The sequence below is a fragment of the Staurois parvus genome, unplaced genomic scaffold, assembly GCF_062004578.1.
Source record: "Staurois parvus isolate SC_StPar_1 unplaced genomic scaffold, SC_StPar_1.0 ptg000218l, whole genome shotgun sequence".
NCBI lineage: Eukaryota > Metazoa > Chordata > Amphibia > Anura > Ranidae > Staurois > Staurois parvus.
In genome coordinates this window covers 47,501-73,071 of record NW_028318014.1, presented here as the reverse complement: position 1 = coordinate 73,071, position 25,571 = coordinate 47,501, and the positions used below count along the sequence as shown (strand labels likewise).

Here is a 25,571-nt window from a genome sequence, read left to right as displayed (position 1 = left end):
AGTGGAACCAATTGCCTTCAGAAGTCACCTAATTAGAGAGTCCACCTGTGTGTAATGTAATTTCAGTATAAATACAGCTGTTCTGTGAAGCCCTCAGAGGTTTGTTTAGAGACCATTAGTGAACAAACAGCATCATGAAAGCCAAGGAACACACCAGACAGGTCAGAGATAAACAAGGGGTATGAATACTTTTTCGAAGCACTGTATCAAACCCTCTAGCCGAACACATTGATAACAATAAAATAAACATTCTCCAGTATACTGTTTGTTAAAATGCTTACCCCACACTTAGTTTACAACTCCATGCTGCTGGCTCCTGTTGCTCCTAGTGTTGCTTCCCTGAACTTCTGGGCTTCCCAGGAAAAAGTTAACAAGGAAGAGAAGGAAGGGGCAGGGAAGTTCTGTGTCATCCTACATTTTGAGGCTGTGTTTCTATTGATGCACACAGTGTAGAGATATTTTACTGTAATCCTTTCATGCCAGGGTGGCACCATAGGATGCTGCAAGAGAAAAGAGCCACCCTGAAAACTAGGGAGAGTGGTTATGGCATCAGCCTAAACAGGTACGCAGACAAAGATTAAAAGATAAAGAAGCTGCTTACTCAGTAATAGCTTCAATTGGCTGCTGGAAGTGGTTAGAAAGTAAAGGAGAAGTTTGCGGTTTGTAAAAAAAAAAAAAAGTGATCACATGATCTCTGATTACTTGGTTCTTGGTCTCCGGGGAGCAGAGAATAGTGAATCTCAATCACCTTTCTCTGCTTTGCTCCTCCAGCGCTCATTGAAGAGACAGGAAGGGGAGGAGGCAGGCCTATCTGGCTCAAGCTGTCAGCCACAGGCTAAGAGGTGGAGCCAGCTGTCAATCAAGCATTTGGGAGGGTCCCAACAATATGGTCAGGATCTTCCAGAGCCTGGAGCTGCTCTGCCACATCAGCTGATAGTGAGAAATAGCCAGCTATCAACTGATTCTGAGTCTTAGGAGAGCAAAAGTCTTAGCTGAGCTAAAGTGTTAGTCATTCCATGAAAAACCTCTAGCACAGTATCTTTAAAGATAGTATGTTAGGGGTTTTACATGGAAATCACTTTGGTTGTCCAAAGCACAACTTGTCTAGCAGAGCCAGATCTAGGGGGGTGCTGGGGGCTGGAGTGGGCTGCCCCCCCCCCAGATTTTAGTTATGCTGCCCCCCCCGTCTCTGACATTGCATTAACTGAACCATGAGCCAGTCTGCTGAAGTTAGTTGATATAAGGAGCAGGGCGGACTGACAACTCATGGGGCCCCCTGGCAATAGGAAATCATGGGGCCCGTGTATTCGCCAACACTCAAACCACACCCAAAAAAGCCTATTAAAGGTATCATGGGCATCTCATGGGGCCCCCTACTGACCCCGGGCCCTCGGACAGTGCCCGAGTGCTCGAATGGTCAGTCTGCCCCTGATAAGGAGGCATTCTGACGGGGACAATCCATGTAAGGGGGCAACTCTAATAGGGAGAACTGATGAAGGGGGCACTCTGATGGGGATAGCTGATGTAAGGGGGCACTCTGATGGGGATAACTAATCATATGTAAGGGGGCACTTGGATGGAGACAACGATTAAGGGGAAGCTCTGATGGAGACATTTGATATAAAGACGCACTGTGATGGGAACATTGATGTAAGGGGGACTCTGCTGAGGACTCCTGATGTAAAGGGGGACTCTGATAGAGATATCTGATAAACGTTCTCACTGGTTCTGTTTTTAGCACCCTAATCTAAAATTTTTCTTTTTAGTGCACCCCCAGATTAGATAGGCTAGATTCGGCCCTGTTGTCTAGGAAGTCTTGCTGAAACCATCTATTTCTATATCCTGCACTATGTATAGATCTCAGGCATTCACTTCACTTGCAGTGAAACTAACTAGATTCAGCTTCTCTGCGCCACAGCTAGTATGAGGCTCCTGAGTGACAAATGCCCTTTGAAGGAAGCCTGTACGGATGATAGATGTATGTAGGCTGCCATTGCTGATCCACCTCTAAATATGCAAGTTCTTTGTTTTTCTCTGGCTTCAATATTACCTAAAACAATTATGTAGCCAGTGAAGTCCAAATTCCTCATCGGCATGCTTGTTTGAGTCAGTGAATGTACATTGAATCCATGGACACCAAGGTGGTCAGTAGTAGCGGCTACCTAATTCTTTCAGTTCCGGATTGTTACTGTCAGTGAATCATTGTGTGTATGTATTGCTAGCTTTCCTTTATTGTTTGGACTTGTCTGCCCTCTAGTGTTTATATGTAAAATAACTGTTTTTATCAAATCTGTCACACCTTTTAATCTTTTAATCGGAACACACACACACACACATATATAGAGAGAGAGAGAGACACATTCACGCTTTATTGCAGTGATCTGATGCGTTACAGAACTTTTGTCAACATGCATTATGTTGCAATTTAAAGTGTTGTAATAGGTCATCCCATACATGGTGCACAGCTGACAACACACTGAAATGCAGACAAGATCAGACATGACCTATTTTTCCCAGCACACTACAATGCACAGTACACACTTTTCTATCATCAATTTTCTATCATCTTCCCTTGCTTTCTTCTCTTTCCTTTTATCCCATAGCCACAACAAGTGAGAGGAAATCCCTCAAAAGTGAGAGAATCCCTGGTTATCACCAGAACTAGTGTCCCCACTGGAAGATTTTTCCTCAATTCCTGTTCTGAGGACAACCCAAAATTTTGGATTTTCTTTCATTTTCAGTGATAACATTAAAAAGGACAAATCTCCCTAACGGTCACAGACAGCAATAAAAACTAACAGGTGTTCTAATCCCTCTACACTCTGTCCAAAACTTAAAAAAAAAATTTTTGCCTTTTAGAAATAATTTAAATTGACCCAAAACCCGTATAGTTTTCTTTGTGTTCTGCTGGGACAATAGCAATGAATTTTCTCAGTATTGCTGCTTATGATGTTTTACATAAGTGTTAAAATCACCAATTTGATGTCCTATATTGTCTTTATATATTGTCTTTCCCATTTGTGTTTCTTTACAGTTCATTTGACAGGAACTTTGTTTATCAAGAAAGAGGAATAGGACCAATTGAGGAAAGTACTATACTTACTGTCAATCCCAACAGTTCCACTATTCTACAGTCCACAGGCACAAATCTGTAAGTTCAATGGCAGAGCAAAGCTTTCTGTTAAATGATTATAGGACTATGACATTGATTCAGCTTGTATTGTTATCTCAGAAGGGTTTCACATCAAATGTTTGATTTATAAAAAATATATGTCCTTAAAGAGGATTTTCAGCCCCCACCCAATAAAAATTCAAAGTCAGCAGCTTCAAATACTACAGTTGCTGACTTTTAATAAAAAGATACTTACCTGTCCAGGGATCCAGCACTGTCTTCATCCGGGCCAGTTCTTCACCGGTCTTTGGGTCCCCGGCACCATCATGTTTACCGTGACTCCTTGTGAGTTCACACCCAGCTTCCCACTCTGCGTGCACGAGCCACACTGCACTTTGTGAATGGTCCTGCAGCCTCACAGAACCTGTGACACGTCCCAGAAGCCTGGGGGCAAAGAGATGGGGGGCTGAACTTTCACTCAAAGTGAAAGTGGGTGTGGGTACCTATCACAACTATCCACCCCCAAAAAATTTTTTTCCAAAACTGGTGGTGGGGGGGAAGGTGTAAAAACAGAACTTCCACTTCTAGGTGAAGTTCTGCTTACATTTTTTTTTTTTTTTTTTGCATGGAATCACCATTCTTTAGAGTGCAGTGTGCTGTGATATATAATTACAGACCTAAAGAAGGAAAGTTAATAGCTGGCTTCCTCTCTCGTTTACTCTGCTGTGCTGCCTGTCACCTTTAAATGAGAAACAACTAGGCGCACTAGACGCCAATTAGTTTTGGGAGTCATGCACTCCTTTCATCAGGCCTGCTCTTGCACAATCCATTTCAAGTGAAAGATCTTCCTTGTTGCAGCATTCAAGTGTTAACAAAAGAAAGAACTCCTGAAACCCAGCTTGTAATGCTTTATTTTCCTAATAATCATTCACAAGTGTTCAGCGTTAATATGGTAATCTGCAGACTGGCAGAGCTCTTCTATTATTCTCAAGGGTTGAGTGCTTGTGCCGTTCCTTCTTTTATCTAAGCATTTAAAGTGGGAGAAGTGGAAGGGAGTGGGTAAGCTATTGAGGTTTCATTCTCCATGTCAGAGCACACCCTTGGTTTTTGGGGGTCCTCTTTAGTGATGAGCTCAGGTGTGTCAGACTTGTATCCAAGCACACGTGTGCGAGCCCGCCATGTAACTGTCACCTGTACCGGACCAATCATCTGCAGGTGAGGCATTCCCTGCCGTGAAGCGGCACAAATACAAGGGGAGTGTATATGTGCAGCTGCACAGTGGGAAATGCCTCGGGTGCAGATGATTGGGCAAGTACAAGTGACAGCTTCCTGGCGGGATCGCACACGTGTGTTTGGATACAAGTCTGACACGCCGGAACGTATCGCTGGTACTGGTGTGCTTGAGAAGAGGAAAGGTATGAGCAGGTATCTGTGTGCCTACTTTTTGTTCTTGTTTCAAAATTTTACTATCCAATGAAAAGTTTTACTTTTTCCACGAGTAAACATTTCTCATATACATTTTAATTAAGTTGTGGATCTTGATAATATTTTTCTAGGAATAGGAATTGTTACTAAAGCCACAACAGTAAAATCAGTCTGTATATGTAGTAAAACATGCTTGTTCTACTCACTGTGGAACCTAAGGGGTTAATCCTCTGCATTGTGTAAAAAGGCTGTTTGATCCTCTTTCTTCTAAGGTCCCCAATCCATCTGCTGATAGAACAGAGCCTTGGGGGCAAGCTGCACATGCTCAGTTTGGCGTGTATTGCTAGAGTTGTTTTTTTTTTCCTCTTATGAGGGTGCAGGTGATCAGCACAGGGCCAATTAACACTGTCCAGACAGAGGGTCAGGGGTTATTCAGCCTCATAGAACAATCAGAGGAGAAGAAAAACTCCTACAAGCTTTAACCAGTGCTCTACTGGACACTGATAGAAGTCACAAGACTGCTCTAACTGCTGATGGGAAAAGGTATTTAGCAGTTTATATTTACTAAAATAATTGCATTTCCATGTTTTGTGTACTGTGGGAGACCAGATATAGTGAATGCTGGGTCCTGGGTTTAGTAACACTTTAATAAAGGTTCTGTTACGTTGAACAGCTGGAAACTTTATGTTCAATGATCTCTCAGAGCTTATTCATACAAGCCCACAAGCTAAGACATCGCAGGCTGGTGTACGTTGTGCTGGGGCAGGGAGCCATGATGTAACATGTTGTTAGAACGTATCACATTGTTTACATTGAAGTTTTTATGCAGCACAGTGCACCTCACAACGTCATAGAAAACTATTTCTATGTGCCCTAGTGTTGAGCCTGTGCATTGGTCAGTGCAGATGAACGTAGTTCAAAGCGGATGGTTTAAACAAGCCCCTCAATATGAACCAACAGTCCAAATTCATGATACTGTATATACTGCTTTGTGCAACAAACATTAGAAGATTTATTCATTAATCCAATAAGTAAAGTTCATTACCTATTAACCTGTTAATATGCCCCTTTTCAGGTTCAGGCTTCAGTAAACTGATATTTGATTGGCTGATATGGGTTACATTTTGCCCATCACAATTGCTTGCTACATTATTATTATTATACAGGACTTATATAGTGCCAACAGTTTGCTCAGTGCTTTACATTATGGAAGGAGACAATACAGTAACAATACAGTTCAATACAAGAGGGATTAGAGGGCCCTGCTCCTTGGAGCTTACAATCAAGGAGGGAGGGGATAGTGGTACAAGAGGTAATTAGCTGTGGGGGATGGAGTGGTAGGAGGAGTAGTGGATTCCAGTATTAGCTGGGGTCGGGGTAGGCTTCCCTGAAGAGATGGGTTTTCAGAGTGCGCCTAAAGGTGAGCAGAGTAGGCGATAGCCTGAAAGATTGGGGTACGGAGTTCCAGAGGATGAGTGAAGCCCATGAAAAGCCCTCTGAAAAATCCCATGAAAGTTCTTGCGAGGAGCGGAGAGTATGGTTTGGGTGGTATTTATAGACAAGGTCAGTGATGTAGTTAGGGGCAGTGTTATGAACGGCTTTATACGTCAGTGTCAGTGTTTTGAATTTTATCCGTTGGGCAACGGGAAGCCAGTGGAGGGAATTGGAGAGAGGGGTGGCAGATATAGAGCGGTTAGTAAGGTGAATGAGTCTGGCAGCAGCATTCATGATAGACTGAAGAGGGGATAGCCTGTGTTGAGGTAGGTCAGTGAGGAGGGAGTTACAGTAGTCAAGGCGTGATATAATAAGGGAGTGAATAAGTTGCTTAGTGGTTTCCTACGTTAGGAACGGTCGTATCTTGGAGATGTTGCAGAGGTGAAGTCTACATTACTTTTAATAAGCCCCTCACCAATTGGACCCCAAAGTTGTGCAGCTCTGAGGTCAGATTTTTTTGCAACTAGAATGGGGACATAGAAAGACATGGGATTTGACTTGTCATGCGACTTCAAAGTCGCATAACAAGTCACATTGGATTGTACCAGGGCTTAGTCTTTATATCCCCAGCTTGAATAGACCATTATGTTTTATGCAAGAGCATAAAAAGGATAAAAAAAAGTTGTACAACCCTACAAAACATATTTTCAATGTTGGACCTTCGTATAGCTGGGGAGTAGCAGGGGCTGTACACATTAAATAAGTATGCCTAGATCCATGGAGCTCTGTTATACATATGCTTTTCTTATGCAGTTCTGTGTTGGTTTTGCTTCTAATGAGTATTCCTAACACTGTTGCCTTATTGAATAGCACTTTAATTAAAAGGCTCTGACATTATAACATTGATTTACATTGGAACCCTGGTGCTGAATCTAATGAGGACTAATTATTGATATAAAGAGGAATTTAGGAGCAATGTAGTTGTTTATATTATCAATTCAGTTGCATTTATTAATTCACCCCTTTCCTTGTCTTTAACATTTTATTGGCCAGATCCTGTTATTTTATATCTACAGTTGCAAGAAAAAGTATGTGAACCCCTTGGGATTACGTGGAGTTTTGCATGAATTGGGCATAAAATGTGCTCTGAACGTCATCTAAGTCACAACAATAGAAGAACACAGTCTGCTGAACATAATACTACACAAACATTAGATGCTGCCATGGTTTAATTGCACATAACAGGTAAACATTCACAGTACAGGGAGGAAAAAGTATGTGAACCTTTGGACTTAATAACTGGTTGACCCTCCTTTGGCAGCAATAACCTCAACCAAACGTTTCCTGTAGTTGCAGATCAGACCTGCACAACGATCTGGAGTAATTTTGGACCACTCCTCTTCACAAAACTGTTTCAGTGTAGCAATATTCTTGGGATATCTGGTGTGAGTCGCTTCCTTAAGATCATGCCACAGCATTTCAATCGGGTTGAGGTCAGGACTCTTACTGGGCCACTCCAGAAGGCGTTTTCTGTGCTGTTGCAGCCATTGTTTTGTTGAATTACTTGTATGCTTTGGGTCATTGTCCTGTTGCATCACCCATCCTCTGCGGAGCTTCAGTTGGCGGACAGATGGTCATACGTTTTCCTGCAAAATGTCTTGATAAACTCTGGAATTCATTTTCCCATCAATGACAACAATCTGTCCAGGCCCTGAGGCAGCAAAGCAGCCCCAAACCATGATGCTCCCTCCGCCATGTTTTACAGTGGGGATGAGGTTTTGATGTTGGTGTGCTGTGCCTTTTTTTTCTCCACACATAGTGTTGTGTGTTCTTCCCAAACAACTCAATCTTGGTTTCATCTGTCCACAGTATATTTTGCCAGTAGTGCTGTGGAACATCCAGGTGCTCTTTTGCAAACTTCAAACGTGCTGCAATATTCTTTTTGGACAGCAATGGCTTCCTCTGTGGTGTCCTCCCATGTACTCCATTCTTGTTTAATGTTTTCCTTATTGTAGATGTGTCAACAAAAATGTTAGCATGTGCCAGAGATTTCTGTAGGTCTTTAGCTGACACTCTGGGATTCTTCTTTACCTCATGCAGCATTCTGCGCTGTGCTCTTGCAGTCATTTTTACAGGACGACCACGCCTAGGGAGAGTAGCAACAGTGCTAAACTTTCTCCATTTGTAGACAGTCTGTCTTACCGTGGACACATGAACATCAAGGCTTTTGGAGATACTTTTGTAACCCTTTCCAGCTTCATGCAAGTCAACAATTCTTGATCGTAGGTCTTCTGAGAGCTCTTTTCTGCGAGGCATGGTTCACATCAGACAGTGCTTCTTGAAACCAGTAAACCCAAAACAGGTGTGTGTTTTTTAAGGGCAGGACAGCTGTCGGCAACACATCCAATATCATCACACTGATTGGAGTCAAGGTTGGCTCACTCCTGGCTCCAATTAGCTCTGGGAGAAGTCATTAAGCTAGGGCCTCACATACTTTTTCCTCCCTGCACTGTGAATGTTTACATGTTATGTGCAATTAAACCATGGCAACATCTAATGTTTGTGTAGTATTATGTTCAGGAGACTGTGTTCTTCTATTGTTGTGACTTAGAGGACGTTCAGAGCACATTTTATGCCCAATTCATGCAAAACTCCACGTAATCCCAAGGGGTTCACATACTTTTTCTTGCAACTGTATAAGTGCACTAATGTAAATGTATTAATAAACAAACACAGAAATGCCCCTTGATATTGCCAGAAATCTTGAGTCTTTGTAATTTCCTGTTCTCGGAAATAAAATCACAAACTGTGTTGTCAACTTTCCTAGCTATGTTCCGCGAACTAAAAAACACCTCCTCCCTATGTATTGGAGAGGAGGATTTTATATTCCAAATCAGAAGCACAGTCTAGGGTGACAACATACATATAATACTGTAGGTGAATGTTGTCACCCTAAGGGTCCTTTCACATGGGGTGTTTGACTGCAGGCCCCGAGCAGGTTTTTGTTTTTTTGACATGGCAGGATGCACAGGTGTTCTTTGTATCCCTATGCCAGCTTTCCATTTATTTCTATTGGGACACGTGGCTGCACGGACACAGCTTCTGTGTCCTAATATAACATGCGGTTGTGTGTGGGTCCCCGAATGCACTCTGTATACTTTTGAGGACCCACACTCACCTGCATTTCATATTAGGACACGGCTGTGTCTGTGCATAGGGATGCATGCAACACCTCCGGGAAAACATGAATCTGCACGGGGCCTACAGTAAAGTGCCGTGTGTGAATGGACCCTAAGACAGGGGAGGTTTGTTACTGGCATGATCACCAGGTTAAAATAAATAAAAGGCCTGAACAAAGAAAACTAATGCAGCCACCACATCTGGTAAGCTGCAGTATACTGCATGTTGTTTTTTTCATTGTAGATGCAGCAATGTTACCCTGTAGGTCCTTCTATGCCTGTGAGCAATGTCTCAAAGTGGCACTAAACGATCTCCTTATTCTTGAAAAATAATTCATACACATTTACTACTTAAAGACCCCATAATCCGTTTTTCAAGAAATTGTTCTTTTCTGTGTTTTTTTGCCTCTTTGTAATGTCCTCTGTGAGCTCCTGAACTTCTTTCACCACTCATTCTGTTTGTTTGGAACGAGTAGTGCATGTTAGTTGTGGTCATGTACACTGCTCTATGCACACTACAAATCCCATAGACCCTAGTCCATCTCAGGAGCCGACGAGAGGGTGGCTACATTCCTATATACAGTGGGACCATGGAGAACGAACGTAGCCATCCTTTAACGGGAAATCAGATCACAGCAACAAAAAAAAAAAAAAAGAATTTGGCAGATTTGAAGGAGGCTTAGAGCAATAGAAGGTACATTTTTGAATTAGGAATATATATATAGTACATGATTTTTTTTTTTTTTAACCAGAGTTTATTATCAATAAAATTCGGACCGTGGATGACCCTGATGGCACCACCCAGCCATTCGGAAAATTATCACCCAAGCAGTCTTTCTGAATACATTTGCCAGCAGTGCAGGTTCCTCCATTAACCATAAAATCACAGTGTGTATGGGAAGTCTTAGTAAGAAGATAGGGAGGTCACACCTCTTACATGTCCGCTAACACGTTGATTTATTGTTTTTATGTAATTGAATTCCAGCTGAGGCCCCAGGGTCCTGATAACTGGAGCAAAACTGTAGCTGCCATCCCTAGTAACTGATTAGATTTAATCTTTCATTTCAGTCAAGGAAGTTGACTGGTTGCTATGGGGAACTGCTTCATGTTTCTTTTCTGTTATCCTCCATGTTTGGATTATGCCATTGTTTCCTTCTTGATGGTGTTTCTCAGCTATAAAATCTCAAAACCTGGCAACATTTAAGCTCATCTTCAGGCAGTAAACAAGTTTTGAAATTATTTATTTACTTATTTATATATCTCTAATTATCCTCCTCTCTCTTTTGTTCTTTTGTTCTTCAGGTTTTATTTACCTCATGGTATAACAGTTGATAGAGATGGAAACTTTTGGGTCACTGATGTCGCTCTTCATCAGGTATGTAGGTTGATATCTTTTGACATTTTAGTAATAAAAGCTGACATTTTATATGAATGTTCTAACAGGATGGCATGAAGCATTAGAAGTATCGTAGAGGGATAAGGAGGTAGTGTATGCTTCTTCTTTTAACCACTATGCTGCAGATTTGTTTTTGCATGATATTTGCAAGCTGTTTATCAAATTTTGAGATATAAAATATTCAGCTAGTTTTAGTGCACACAAACACAATATTCTCTTCAGATTTATAAGAGGCGACTGCTTCCAGAAAGTAGATACCAAATATGTCAAGCCTCAAAATTAGATGCACATGTGAAAAGGTAAAAAAAAACTTTGATGATCAGATTTGTCCTATGACTGCTCAACCTGTGGCCCTCCAACTGTTGTGGAACTACAAGTCCCAAGATGCTTCTGCTTTTGGGAGTCATGCTAGTAACGGTCAGCCTTGCAATGCCTCATGGGACTCGTAGTTCCGCAACAGCTGGAGGGTCGCAGGTTGAGCACCCATTACTTTGAAATTTTTTACTGCTCATCATTTTATTATTATTATACAGGATTTATATAGCGCTAACAGCTTGCTCAGCGCTTTACAATATAACGGGAGACAATACAGCAACAATACAGTTCAATACAAGAGGGTTAGGAGCAGGGGCAGACTGACAACTCATGGGGCCCCCAGGCAATAGGGGATCATGAGGCCCCTGTGTCCTTGCCCAAACTCAAAAAAGCCTATGAAAAAGGTACCAGGGGCATCCCATGGGGCCCCCTACTGACCCCAGGCCCTCGGGCAGTGCCCGAGTTTCCAAATGGACAGTCCGCCCCTGGTTAGGAGGGCCCTGCTCCTTGGAGCTTACAATCTAAGTGAATCCTAAATAGCTTAGAATTATTGCCCTCATTCTGGTGTGCAATGTGAAGCCTAATAGGTCTTGCACAATCCTTGATTACCTCCCCAAGCCCTGCATGTGCTTTTTTGACTTTTCCCAATGTTTTGTTTACTTTGCTTAAATGCTGTCACAAAGGGAATAAAAGGTCCTTTAAGTGATAGCATTGAGCAGATGACAGATCCTCTTAATTTAGAAATCCGGGTTATTGCCTCCTCTGTGTTCTGCCCAAGAAGATTGAGGACAGAAAGCCACCAATATGCTGTTTATCTAGTAACAGTGCAAGGGTTTGATATCTTTGATCACAGAAATACGCAGAGCTAAGCACTTTTGGGTTCATTTTGTGCAGAGGAGTACAGGGAACTTATGCATGCCATCCTACCACCTTTTTCATGGTTGTAGAAGGAGCGTATTGGCTTGCGAACCACACAAGCAGACTAAAAGTGAACAGGGAACATGACAGCTATCCAATCACTTTATACTAAACTGCCAAGAGTCTACTGAGTAAAGCGGCTGCTATTGTGGTTATGAGCTTGTGTAAATCCTGCACTGCTGTAATACTCAATAATTATAGTCTTTTAATGTTTATTAGACATGCATGTGAAATTGATGACTGTAATGTACAAATTACTATGTATAGCCAAAACTTTTCTCTTTTAGTTTTGGATAAAGTAAGAAAGGGTTAAATACTTTTTCAGTTTTTTCTTTCCTACCTATGTGTTCCATTGGGGAGATTTCTCTTTTTTTTTTCCTGTCATCTATCCAAAGTAAGGGAAAGTGCCTTCTTAGATAGTACTCACCAGGGGAGATGTCCTCTTGTTGTGGTGACACCTGTCAAATTTTGGATTTTTCAGTCACTTTCTGTCTTGGTGATGGTGGAAGGGGAAACACAACAATTAACTTCTGACAGGTTCTTTTTTTCTTCCGTACTCTAGCCAAAGCAAAAGAAAAAGGTTTTGACTATACATATGGATTTTTATAACTGTTTGTATAAAATATGGTGTGTCTGGTGGACACTGTGAAATGACTTTGATCACAAGCTGGGAGTCGTGTTTGACCCTTCACTGTGGCTCTGGCTCTTAGTAATTGTTTGATCACATTAAGTATCTGGAACATGTGAATGTTCACACATAAGTACACATACATGTGTACTATGCAGAGACAGAAATATCTAGAGAAGAGCTAGATTCTGCTGTACTAAGGCCACCTCATCTGGTTTAGCATCTACTATCTGTGGTTCTTAAGTGGTTGATTGCGGGGTCTTTTCAAACTAATAAATTGTTTGATGTATAATTCTGATTCATGTTTTTTTTTTAACTTTCTTTAAAGGTTTTCAAATTAGGGCCCGATGGTTCACGTATGTTTACACTGGGTAAGGCTTTTCAACCGGGCAGTGACCGGAACCACTTCTGTCAACCAACTGATGTTGCAGTGGATCCAATAACAGGCAATTTCTTTGTGTCCGATGGCTACTGCAACAGTAGAATCATGCAGTTCTCACCTCAAGGCATGTTCATCATGCAGTGGGGAGAAGGTAAGTACAGATCTGGCGTAGGATTTCTTGTTTTTTTAATTTAGGAAATGAACAAGTACGGCTGTTGCCTTCACACAGCAGGATGCAAAACCTTAGTCAAAGAACATGTATTTTACCTTTAACTATACCTTGTGTATACTTGCCTATTATAAAGCCACTTCGGTCCAATCAAATGATTGGGTCCCAGCACCAGCTTCAGTGTAGAGGAGAGGTAATGAAAACGACTGCAGAGCCTCGGAGATGACATCACTCATAGGTTTGCTATGGGGTAACTGTTGTCCGGCCCTTCTCTACATTGAAGCCAGCACTGGAACGATGTCCGAATAAGTAAATAATACATAACTTTCCTTTACAGGGTAGACAGAAAAGTCTTAGAATGGGGTGGAAGTAGATTTAGCCTTAGGATTTGACTGGAAGGTATTGAACAACAAAAAAATGTGATTCTGGTACAAAGAACTAAAAAGTTAGGCAAACAAGGGTCTTTTGTTTTTGTTTTACATTTTGTGCATTTTTGCACTTTTTTTTTTTTAAACAAAAAAATCTTCAGCAAAGAAAAAGAAAAGTCTAAATATTAATGGCTGATAGAATATAAATAAAATTAAAAAAAATCAGCAGGAAAATAAAGTGAGATGGGAAAGGGGTTACTTAGGACCGCTTAGCAAATTTTAGAGCAAATTTTATTTAAAAAACAACAACTTTTTTTCTTTTAAATGTCGGGTTGCTTTAAAGTGGAAGAAAAGTCTAACTATAACTATTCTTAAAAATTTTCCCTCCCCCCTCCTTTTACCTATTCTGTCTAAGCTGTGTAAAAAAATATCTGTGTATTTATCTATATTTCATTGGCTCTGGTCTGGTTACAGGATCCCGCAGCTTGGGTTCCCCTGGGTCACAGTGAGCAGCATCTGCAGGGGAGAGGAGGAAGCGCCATCAATGGCTGGGCCATGGTATTCCATGGGTGAGGTCACAGCTCCCAGGATACACAGCCGTTGTTGAGCGCTTCCTCACACAGAGCTGCACGATCACATAACTGGAACAGATTGAAAATGTATAAGTAAATGCATCTTTTTTTTATTCAGGTTAGGCAGAATAGATCGGAGGAAGGGGAAGAGAACATTCTTAAGAATAGTTCTAGTTAGAGTTTTCTTCCACTTTAAAGCGGTATTAAACCCAAAACCAAAAATGTTATATATTGTAGTTTACCAATCATTAGATGTGGTGGCTGCATCAATTTTCTTTTCTTTGGCTTTTTACCCCTCTGATTTCACCTGGTAATCTGGCCAGTAACCCATCTCCTGTATTAGTGAGACCCAGCTCTGGATGAATGGGCACAGGAGGCACAGCACGCAACAGCATTGTCAATCTAGGGAGAGAGTAGTGTTAAATGTATTAGAAGATTTAACTCCACTAACAAATTAAGAAAACTGTTTTTTTTTCCCTTTGGGATAAAGGCTTTACACAAATAAATAATAGCTGATCATTTTAATCACCTCTGCCAGTGTTAAATTGTTTGTCTCATCCATGTAAACTGATGCAGTCTACTGGAGAGCTTGTGCTTGTGAAATTAACAAACTTGCTGGCTGGATTACTAGATGAAAATAAAATATAGAAGCCTAAAAAAGAAAACTAATGCAGCCATCTCATCTAACAGTATGTAAACTGCAATATACTATGTTTATGTTTAATACTGCTTCAACTGACATCATATATAGATAGATAGATAGATAGATAGATAGATAGATAGATAGATAGATAGATAGAAGCTCCTCTCTTTGATCTGTAGATGAATGAAACCGAGTAAATACAAAGTAACACTGTTACTTTGTATCTCTGTATTTCGCCTCAGCATATTGTTGATAAACCTCCTGTCAGACAGTTTTTGTTTTTTTTTTACAGTAGCAGCTTCTAAAGCTTCTGTATGTACACAGCAACTCCCAGAGGGTGTGGCAACAGGGAAAGGGACAGGGCATATTAAACATACTCTGTGTACTTTGATGAAGTTTTTTATGGACGTGTGTAGCACGCCTGGTGTTCTCAACTGGTTAAATAAAGAATCTGTATGAAATACATTGGGAAGAATCCCAACCGAATGTTTGAAATCTGTTACCCAGACTGGCAGTTTCTCATATAGGCTATAGTTTTGGGGTTCATTGAAACTGTAAAATAGAAGAGACAACCCTCTTTGGCTGGGACTTTGAAGGCACATGTTGGACACAAATTGTACAAAATATAAAATGTTATTGTACAAAAGTATTTAAAACCATGACACAAAAAATAGCCGGTTGAATCTTTTTACATCAGTCATGATTCACATGGATGTAATTTTGTGGGTTTTTTTTTTTGTTTTTTTATAGCTTGTACCCCATGTAATGATAGGGCACTGACGCGTTTCAAGACAGGAATTACATTTCTTCTTCAGAGGTGCCTAGATAAAGAGCCTGATAACCTGCAGTGAAAACACATTGATAAACATATGCTTCATCAAACATATAGAACAGTGTTATGGGCTGCATGCAAAATGCCATACTGACCCTGTGTAGAAAGATTGATGGGTAGTAACCGCCATAATTTAAAACAAAGAAAAATACTGTCACCATCTAAAAATGTCTCCCGGATGGGGCCGCAGAAAAAATTTCACTGCATCAAACCTCTCCCAAGGATGGCCAAAGGGAGCACAGCTGGAGGGCTCTCATGTGTAGTTCTCATGTATACTGCCAGGATTGCAACAAAAAGATATATATAAATAACTATATAGAAATAATATGCCCATGCTTGTATAAAGGGAAAAGGTATGCCTTGTCCATTAATAAACGTAAGGAGCAACGAACAGGAATCACACTGGGTTTAAAGTGTCTCAATATACATATATTTTAATACATTTTAATACACATAATATTTTTTCCGCGGCCTCATCTGGGAGAAATTTTGAGATGGCGACATGATGAAACCGTATATTTATGAATGTGGTTTCACTGCAGGTTATCACGCTCTTTATCTAGGCACCTCTGAAGAAGAGATTTAATTTCTGTCTCAAAACGCGCCAGTTGCTCTATCATTACATAGATGCAATTTTGTGCTTTTTTTTGAGCTTGTACCCCATGTGAATCATGACTGATGTAAAAATATTAAACCGCCTATTTTTTTTGTCATAGATTTAAATACGTTTGTACAATAACATTTATTTCATAATATTTTTTACAATTTGTGTCCAACATGTGCCTCAACAGTCTCGCACCTGCCGTGTAAGGAAATGATGGACGGGCGGGAGCTCTCTTGTTCATGAGGTTCTCCCACACTAGCTGCGCATGGTCACTCCGGCATTCGATGACGTAGGCTCTACCATGTGATCAGCTGTGTCCAATCACAGCTGATCACATGTAAACAGGAAACGCCAGTTATGGGCAGAGCCAGTAAGCAGCATTCCTCAGAGGGGACATCTACACTGATAATAAGGGCTCTGATCATCAGTGCCCTGATTATCAGTGCAGCCTCATCACTGCTGCCTGTCACTGCCCATCAATGCCACATATCAGTGCCCATCTGAGCTGCCTTTCAGTGCCCGTTGGTGGTGCCTGTCAGTACCGCCTATCAGTGCCTTCTCAACAGTGCAGTCTATTAGTACCTATCAGTTCCACATAGCAGTGCCCATCAGTGATGCCTGTTAATGCCCAGCAGTGCCTCCTCATCAGTACAGTCTATCAGTAACTTTCAGTGCCACCTACCAGTGCCGCCTGTCGTGCCACCTATCGGTGCCCATTAGTGCTTCTTTGCAGTGCCTATAAATGATGCCTGGCAGTGCCCATCAGTGCCATCTATCAGTGCAGCCTCATCTGCACACATCAGTAAAGGAGAAAAATTACTTATTTACAATTTTATAACAAACTAAGAAAAACTTTTTTTGTTTGTTTAGCAAAAAATAAAAAACCCAGTGGTGATTAAATACCACCAAAAGAAAGTTCTATCCGTCTCAAAAAATGATAATAATTTAGTTTAGGTACAGTGTTGCATGATCGCGCAGTTGTCATTCAAAGTGCAACAGCACTGAAAGCTGAAAATTGACCTGAGCAGGAAGGGGGTGAAAGTGCCCAATAGGTAAGTCCCAGCTAAAGAGGGTTGTCTCCTATACGCTACGAATTTTGGGGATAATGGCACTATCCAACATCACACCAGTATTTGCTATTCAAACTGTAGAACTAAAAGTGGAGTCTTCCAATGAAGTCTACCATTCCAGTTAAGTCATCTTCATATGGCAGAAGCTAGGTCCTTATCTGTACAGTATTAGGAAGCCATCCTGTTTCTGTTTCTGTAGATGTAAGTAATTAAATAATGTTTTCTAGCTTCCTCATCAAGGACTGCTAAGCCTGGAGAGTTCCGCATCCCACACAGTCTGGCTCTGATACCTGACCAAGGGCAGCTATGTGTGGCTGACAGAGAGAACGGGAGGATTCAGTGTTTCCATTCTGAAACAGGACACTTTGTTAAAGAAATCAAACATGCAGCATTTGGAAGTAGAGTCTTTGCTGTCGCCTATGGCTCAGGTAAGAGGAGGGGATTTACACAGCTGTGTCTGTCTTGGCTGACCTCAGTACAAGTTGGTTTTGGTAACGTCAGAGCTGTTAAATGTCTCCAATTTCCAGGGAAACTAATTCTGGCTTTGAAGACATTTCCTTGAAATGTTATGTCCCTGGAAATGTTCCCTAACTTCTGATTAGAAAATACAAGAATCCCTATCTTTCTACATTTTATATGTCATAATAATTTAATTGCTTGTAGACAGTAGACTAGATTTTATTGGAAGCTATACAAAAATGATAGACTTGTGTTAGGAGGCAAGTTACAGTGGTTTTCTGGGCTAGTAATCTTTACAATTGGTTGATGTGTATAGATAAAAGGATAAGTTCGCTTTTTGAAAAAAAAATAATAAATGCACATTTTGTTGCAGGTAAAACAATGTGCATGTATTCATTTTTTTCTAAGGAATCAGATCAGCGGAGCATTTCACCCCCACTTGGGGGGGAGAGGGGGCACATGTTGAACATGTACAAGTGTAACATGTTCAGAAAGGTGAATTTGGCCTTTAATTAACAAAATAATCTCTATAGGTGCTTAAAGTTGTTAGATTGTGGCTGGCCATGGAGGCATGGTCTGACCACTAAACAGGTTTTTCTGCAAATGTATGCTTTGATCATATGCATGATCCTTCCTTTGAGAAGGGTTGATCAGGTAAATTGTGAAAAGCTGAGAAATACCCACAGCCATTCAATTATTTCTTGGTTTGATTGCAGCTGACAGCCATCTTATGTATAGGTATACCTTGTGAAGACATCCTAGTTACACATGGACAATAGCCAATCAACCACTCGAAATTAGCTCGCCAGTCAATTTCATTAATAGCCTTGCTAGTGCATTTATGAAATGAGCTGATGATTGGGATGTTGGCTGTGCCAAATATGTTAACTCCCATTAAAGCGAACCTGTCACTTTGTAATTCTGTTCATGTGTACATGGAAGGTATATCCTATTATTTGCTGCATTTTCTTTTTTTCACACCATAAGCACATAATAGCCAATTGAAGATGATTGCTGTAACATGCATCCTTCATTTTGCAATTTATCAATGTAATGTATAGAGAGGCATTGAGTGTGTGTAAGATCTCATACATCTGATACATGTACAGTTCCTGTAAAAGAATTGTATGAACTTGGAGATGCCTGATATCTGCTGCTAGCATGATAGGTATTGTGACAGGTTTCCATTAGTAACAATGACTTAACAAAGTAACAGTTCTATATCTGTCCACGTTTCTTCCAGGAGGAACATTGTATGCTGTAAATGGGAAATCCTATTATGGGGATTCAGAGCCTGTACAAGGCTTTGCAATGAACTTCACTACAGGGGACATTCTTGACACCTTTGTTCCAGTTAAAAAGGTAATATGGTTTCCTGACTTTGTTTAACTGTAACTGGTAGTAAGAAACCCAGCCTGACCTACTGAACGGGGTTATTTACCTTATTGATTGTAAATTAACTATAGAAATGTATACAAAATCCCTTAACCCCTGAAATGATAATTATCTACTGGTGTGTGCCATACCAAATACATCTCATTCTTAGTGTTGGCACCAATACAGTGAAAATACTGCATCCTTTTTCTATGGAAAAGATTGCAGTAAATTTTCCAGTTTGGCAGAAAATCTCTTTCACAGACCCCAGCCTCTTGGACTGTTTGAACCATATTTGATGTAATTGAGTTTTTCCAGAGATTCCTGAATTGCTTGACCTTGTTGTGGACAGTTTTACTTGCCAACAGAGTCCCTTTAAATGTGTGCCTAATATATTGTAGCTATGTAAATAGTAGATTGTTGGAAAGCATTAGAAGTCGTATTAGAACATGTTTGTCGGGTGAAGCTCAGAGGTTTGTTTTGGATGAATGTTCACACTGTATGTGTCTGTGGTTATTTTTGCAGAATTTTGACATGCCCCATGACCTTGTGGCATCAGACGATGGAGTGGTGTATGTTGGAGATGCCCATGCCAACACAGTGTGGAAATTCTCACCCTCAGAAAGTATGTTCTGTCCATGCTTGGTCTCCTGTTCTTATTTATTTTGGCTAAATGATCCAAGCAAACTTTGAAATGAAACCTTGAATGTTTAGACTGGTTTTATGTGCATAGTATAAAGACACGTATTCATTTGAATAGACATTCTATAAGGTGGCTTAATGTTTTTTTTTTTTTTTAAGCCACATTCTGCACTTGTCTGATTTTACTGAGAATTGTTAAGCAGCAATCTCCTACTGCAGTTCACTGGTAGTGGAAACCCCACACAATTAATTGCCCATTGCCTTTAACTGTCTGGTCCGTTAATCACAAGATTTTTGAGACTGCTGGCATATTTGTTATTATGTATAGTTTTTTTTACCTTGGAAGATTAATTTTAGAGCATTCCCTGGCAATATCCTGCAGTGGTGCACATATGATGTCTGTTTGAAATTTCAGTAGTACAGCTTTATGGTATACATGAGCATGATAAATAAGGTTGATGCTGATCCATCTGTCACTTGTATATTTCCTCTGATGGTCAGTTTTATTTTGCCCCATGAGCTAAGAACACGTAGTTAAAGATCCAGAAGAAATTGAATGGCCTTGAATTAAGGCACCAGAATTTTGATGTAAACGGCACATTATTTTTAAACAGTGGTTGCTTGAATTATCACTTTTTAGGCTGTCTGTACATTTGTGTGTTGCAGTAAAACATACTTTTTAGTGTGTGTGTGTGTGTGTGTGTGTGTGTGTGTGTGTGTGTGTGTGTGTGTGTGTGTGTGTGTGTGTGTGTGTGTGTGTGTGTGTGTGTGTGTTGCTGGGCCATTCATTTGGACTGACACATCAGTGCACACACAGTAGCTGCCAAATATACCTTTTTTGTTTGCATTGCTGGAAATGCAGCAGGTGCAGTTTTTCCTGAAATGAGGTGCACTGCCCTATTCCAAGTGAATGTAGCGAGCCTCAATGCACAAATGCTCATTTTTCTGATCTGGGTTGTTCATTGTTTTATTACTGCTATATCTTGTATTTATTGTGCTGTTTGGAAGAGTTCAGTACATTGATGGGTTTTTTTTCTCCTAGAAGCAGAACATAGGTCTGTGAAAAAAGCTGGTATTGAGGTTGAAGAAATAACAGGTAAGTTTTATTAATTTTAATGGATTTTTGACACTCGCATTGTAAATAATGTAAATTTTTTGTGTTATCAATTCATGTAACACCTGCAGTTTTGTCTTACAAACTGGTTCATACTATACCACATTCATATACAGCACAGCAGGAATAAATGTTCTGCAAGTACGAGCTTACAGTCTGTAGAGAAATTGTCAACACCACCAGCCTAAAGCCTAGTACAAATGGGCCAAAGGTTGGGCGGAATTGGCCAGTTTAATTAGAAACCGGCGGACATTTGGGCTGTGTGTTATGGTAGCTGGTCCAACAGAAGCCGACTGTTAGGGTATGACCGAAAAAGGTCTGCCGATCCGCTCACAATCAGGCAATGGCTGAGAGCGCTGACCAGAGTGTTCTGGCGGGGTGGGGGGCACCATCAGAACACAAGTGCACAGCAGGGAGATCGCTGTACTAACATTGCATAGCTAGTACAGCAGCTCCTCCTGAGCTGCCAGGTTGTTTTCGTTCAGCACACTGGGTTGAATGGAAAAAAAAAAATAGTAGTGTGTACTAGGTTTAACTGTTACATAAAAGCCGACATCACCATACTGTCTGAGATGCTATTGGTATTTATTAGCCCACTTTTCTGATATAATGACTTAACACATGCTAATGATAAGACTGAGAGGCTAATGCAGGTGTCTGGGCTCACCTCTGTACACTTTGGCCCCACTGGAGTGCTATAAAATTAAGCTATAAATAAAGTTTTTATTGTTCACAGCAGAGGTTTTAGGCAAACTTAAGATCTATGTACTGTGTATCAGTGCATACATGTGTGTATATAGGGGTGTGGAAATTTTTGAAAAAAACTACTTGTCCAGGGACTAGACTGGTGTCCCAATCTACTTGTCCCTCATGACAATCTACTTGTCCAGATACAAAAATGTTTTTTTAACCAAAATGGTATTTAAATCTGCTTTAAGTAATGTCTGGGGCTTTTAAAAACAGAAGGGGTTCTATGACAACTTAAAAGTTTAATATTCGTAATATTTCGCTTTTTATCTCCTCCTCCCCTCCCTGCGTCTCTTCAGCACATCACCCTGGGACTAGCAGGGAGGAGAAAGACCTTGCAGTCTTTGGGTGCTCATCTGGAAAGGGGAGTGTCTGGCTTATCCTTTATTCTTTCGCTGCCAGAGACGCTTTTGCGTTTTTTTTGCACACATTTAAAAAATCATTTAACACCTGAAGACGACACAAAACCCCCAAACATTATATATTTTCTGAAATCAGAGATCCTAGAGAAAAAAATAGCAGTATTTACAATTTTTTATGTCACACGATACTTTCACAACAAGTAATAAATTATCCAATTTTTATGTAAAATATAAAAGACGAGGTTGCATCGAGTAAATAGATATCCAACATGTCAAACCTTAAATTTGCGTGCACTCGTGAAACGGTAACAAAGGTTTAGTACCCTATATTTTCTATAGGTGTCGCTTTTAAAGCCCCTTATAGGTCATCAGTTTAGTGTTACGGAGGAGGTCTGGTGCTAGAATTATTGCTCTCATTCTGGTGAGCTTGGCGACATGTAACTTGTATTGCAATCAACATTTTCATATGTAGGTGCTTTTACATGCATACATATGTAGGGGTGGGGGGCTTTGAAAAAATTTTTTTGGGGGGGTTATATGCTTGGGTGTAACTTTCATTTAAAAAAAAAATTATTTTACTTAACTTTTTTTTTTTTCTTTTTAATCACATAGGGGACAAAAAGTCCCCATATGAGATGATTTTTGGTGACAGGTTCTGTTTTTTGAGACATCCAGGGTCTAAAAGACCCTGGATATCTCCCCTGTGCGCCACTGAATGTAATGCAGTGCACAACGCACCGCATTACATTCTTTCCCGGCCTCAATGACTGGGAATCTGTCAACGGGGACCCGGAAGTGACCGCTCTCCTCCCTTTCCTATACTGCATCCCTCCGACACCCACTGTACCAGTCCGGGGCCTGCAGATGGGCAAGCGGAACCCGGGACATATAGCGGACAGGGGGGAGAGGTTGGCACTGTGGGCTGTGTGGAAGCAATCGAGCGGCAGCGCTGCCACCCGACTGCTTCCACCTGACAGGGGAGCCCTGCTGCTTCACAACAATAAAGCACAAACAAGCCACCCAATAATGACACGTATAACTAGTGTCATTAACTTATCTCCGACTCACTGGTATAAGTGTGGATCCATAAACCCATAAGGTACATACTAAGCAAAATGGTAGTGTGACAAGAACACCCCTACCTGGAAAAAGAAGGTTATTAGGTGATCCACGCGGAGTAATATGAATTCAAAAATATTCCAAACAATTCTTTATTTGATCACATAGATCATAAGGAGGTTAAACATGAGCATGGTGTACATATGAAAAAAATAAAATCATGTTAAAAAGCACTAGGCGTCTTCAGTTTAGGGTCATCTTAACAAATAGAGTACCACAAGGCAGAGTTATAAAGTGGTGATATAGTTATCCTGGGTTTCCATGGGTTTTCGGCTTGTATTCGAGTAAACCATGTATGCAGCGAATGTGTTCCCAATGTATGTCAGGTATCTCCTGATGTGAAAAAGGCTGGAATACAAAAATATATAGTATATATATGGAAATATGAAAACCAAAAAACCATATCACATCCAATATTCACCAGGCCTCCCTCTACAATGGTCAGTGGATACTACTATTACCTTCTCAAAGGTGAGGTTGACAGGCCAGCTTCTCAAGTGTAGGGACTTCCTGGATAGCCACCCCAAATAAAATAAAGTCCACAGTACCAAATGATTCTGAGGATATATATAGAAAAATAGTGAAAAATGTAAAAATCATGGGCATCAGGTCACCCTGAAAATAAAACACACACAGAGTGGGTATATTACCATCAATGAAGATCAAGAAGACATCTGTCGACTTGAAATAGGATCAGGTCCTTGATGCTTTTCCAAGATGCATATGGGGGTGAGGAGCCAGGTAGTCACAATACATAGATTCCAAACACATATACTGTGTATATAGCATATAACAGGCTTTGCAAACCTGAATTTTTATACCCAATAAAGGGTTTCCAAAAATTGCTCAAAATGAGAAGGTTATTGCGGTTTCATGAGGATATGGCTATGTCACAGCACAACCCCTAGATAGGATAGCGTATATATGTATATATATGTAGATCGTCCTCCAAAGAGGATTTGCAAAGATTCCCCGAATATACAGGGTAATTTAGGCCCAAATAGCATGCCCTTGTTAACACCATAAAAGCTCTATCAATCTCAACAGCCGTAAGCTAAGTTAACTTGCCACCGGTGGAAGATAAATTTCCCTGAAAGATAGCCGTTTGCGAGCCGCTGCAGCAATAGCCTTATGGTAGTTTTCAGAGGGTCAAGGGCCTTCCTAGCAGGGAGCTGTGACACCGCCGTTCCTTCCCGCCTCGTGGGCGCCGCACCCAGTGAAGACGCCGAGCGTAGTGACGTCAATACGTTGACGCGTTTCGTCCGCCAATCACCGCAGACTTCGTCAGAACAAGAGCCCTGCTGCTTGTCTGGGTAGAGAAAAACTGCTTGCCTGACGCCTGGAACTGCATGTCCCGGGCGTCGGGTAATATGAATTGCTCAACCCTGGTATATGTTGGCTGGATCAGATGACAATGTTGTGTCAGTGGCAGCAGCAGACTAAACCACTTTTGTTTGGTGGGGGGCAATGGGGGGACTTGATTGGAGGTATGAAAACCTTGTTTAGTCTTCATTGTTCATTGCTTGGGAGTTGTCTGCCCTGTCTCCCTTCTCTTCCATCCTAAATGTGCAGAATGAGGCAAATTTTGTTGTTCCAGCCTTTCAGCTTGTGTTGATAAATGTTGCTCAAATGTTTGTAGCAGTGTTTCGCAACCTTTTTCCAACCAAGGTGCCCTTGAAAAATACTTAGTCTTAAGGCACTCCAGTCTAAGGCTTGGTTCATATTAGTGCGTGTCAGGAAATGCACGCCTAATCGAATGTGTTCCCAACACACAGACAAACATGCTGCTCTTTAGCAGACCCGCAGGGGTGCCATTCATTCTTAAAGGTACCCCCACATATTATTAGCATAATATTATTAGCAAATGTAGTGCATTTTCAGTGCGGCACAATTTAGAAAAAATTGGTTGGGGACATCTTTGGCTGAGTTTCTGCAGGTTGGGCATCCTATTGAAATGAACAGGCTGCCCTATGCACAGATGTGAACCAGGGGCTTATTCACACATGAGGTTGGAGGACAGAAAAACCACACTGTTGAGCCATTTTTACTATATCCTTCTGCTACACCTTTAGCTGAAGAGGCAGCAGCCGTGGTCATACACATGTTGTGGCCACGGCAGGAAGTATACGTATATATGTATGTGTGTGTGTATATATATATATATATACATACATACATACATACATACATACATGCAAACACTCACATATATACACACACATGCATTTCCTGCTGAGCGAGGAATTAGAATTGACACAAGTTGGTTGTCTAAGGAAGAGGGCAAAATCATAAATCCGGCCTAGTCAGTAGGCACACAGCTTATCTCCGACTTTCAAAACCGTCATGCAAACCTGGGCACAGCCATGTCTCCAGTAACACCTGGGCATTGCCATGTCACCAGCAACGCCTGGGCACTGCCATGTTGCCAGCAACACCTGGGAATCAGTACCTCACCTGTTAGAGCTGAAGACACCTATACTTCATTATAAGAGCAATGGCAGTCTATTTGTAACAGAGAACAGAGCGGGCTGTCCAGGGCATTGTTCCTGTCACCTCAGGGGTCTGTAGTCTTGTCAACCTCACCTGTTGTGGAACACTGATGCCATCTGTATTGGTACTGTCAGTGATCTCCTCCTTGACCTCTCCTCTGGAGGAGATCTGCTGGAGGTGTAGGAGATGCTCACACAGGTATCCAGGAACTCTGCCG

At 41.1% G+C, this 25,571-nt stretch overlaps 1 protein-coding gene across 7 annotated transcripts in view; it reads left to right on the top strand.

Annotated features, from left to right (window-relative positions):
• The window catches only part of PAM (peptidylglycine alpha-amidating monooxygenase), a 248,266-nt gene that overhangs the window by 202,624 nt on the left and 20,071 nt on the right, over nucleotides 1–25,571 (top strand). For 5 of the 7 annotated variants that reach the window (XM_089679108.1, XM_089679112.1, XM_089679109.1 and 2 more), the window contains 7 exons: nucleotides 3,035–3,151; nucleotides 10,453–10,525; nucleotides 12,736–12,940; nucleotides 17,275–17,475; nucleotides 18,750–18,868; nucleotides 19,406–19,505; nucleotides 20,565–20,618. In XM_089679108.1, the coding sequence (XP_089535234.1) occupies nucleotides 3,035–3,151; nucleotides 10,453–10,525; nucleotides 12,736–12,940; nucleotides 17,275–17,475; nucleotides 18,750–18,868; nucleotides 19,406–19,505; nucleotides 20,565–20,618 (869 nt within the window). The remainder of the gene's footprint in view (nucleotides 1–3,034; nucleotides 3,152–10,452; nucleotides 10,526–12,735; nucleotides 12,941–17,274; nucleotides 17,476–18,749; nucleotides 18,869–19,405; nucleotides 19,506–20,564; nucleotides 20,619–25,571) is intronic. The other 2 variants (XM_089679111.1, XM_089679107.1) reach the window with 1 other exon arrangement.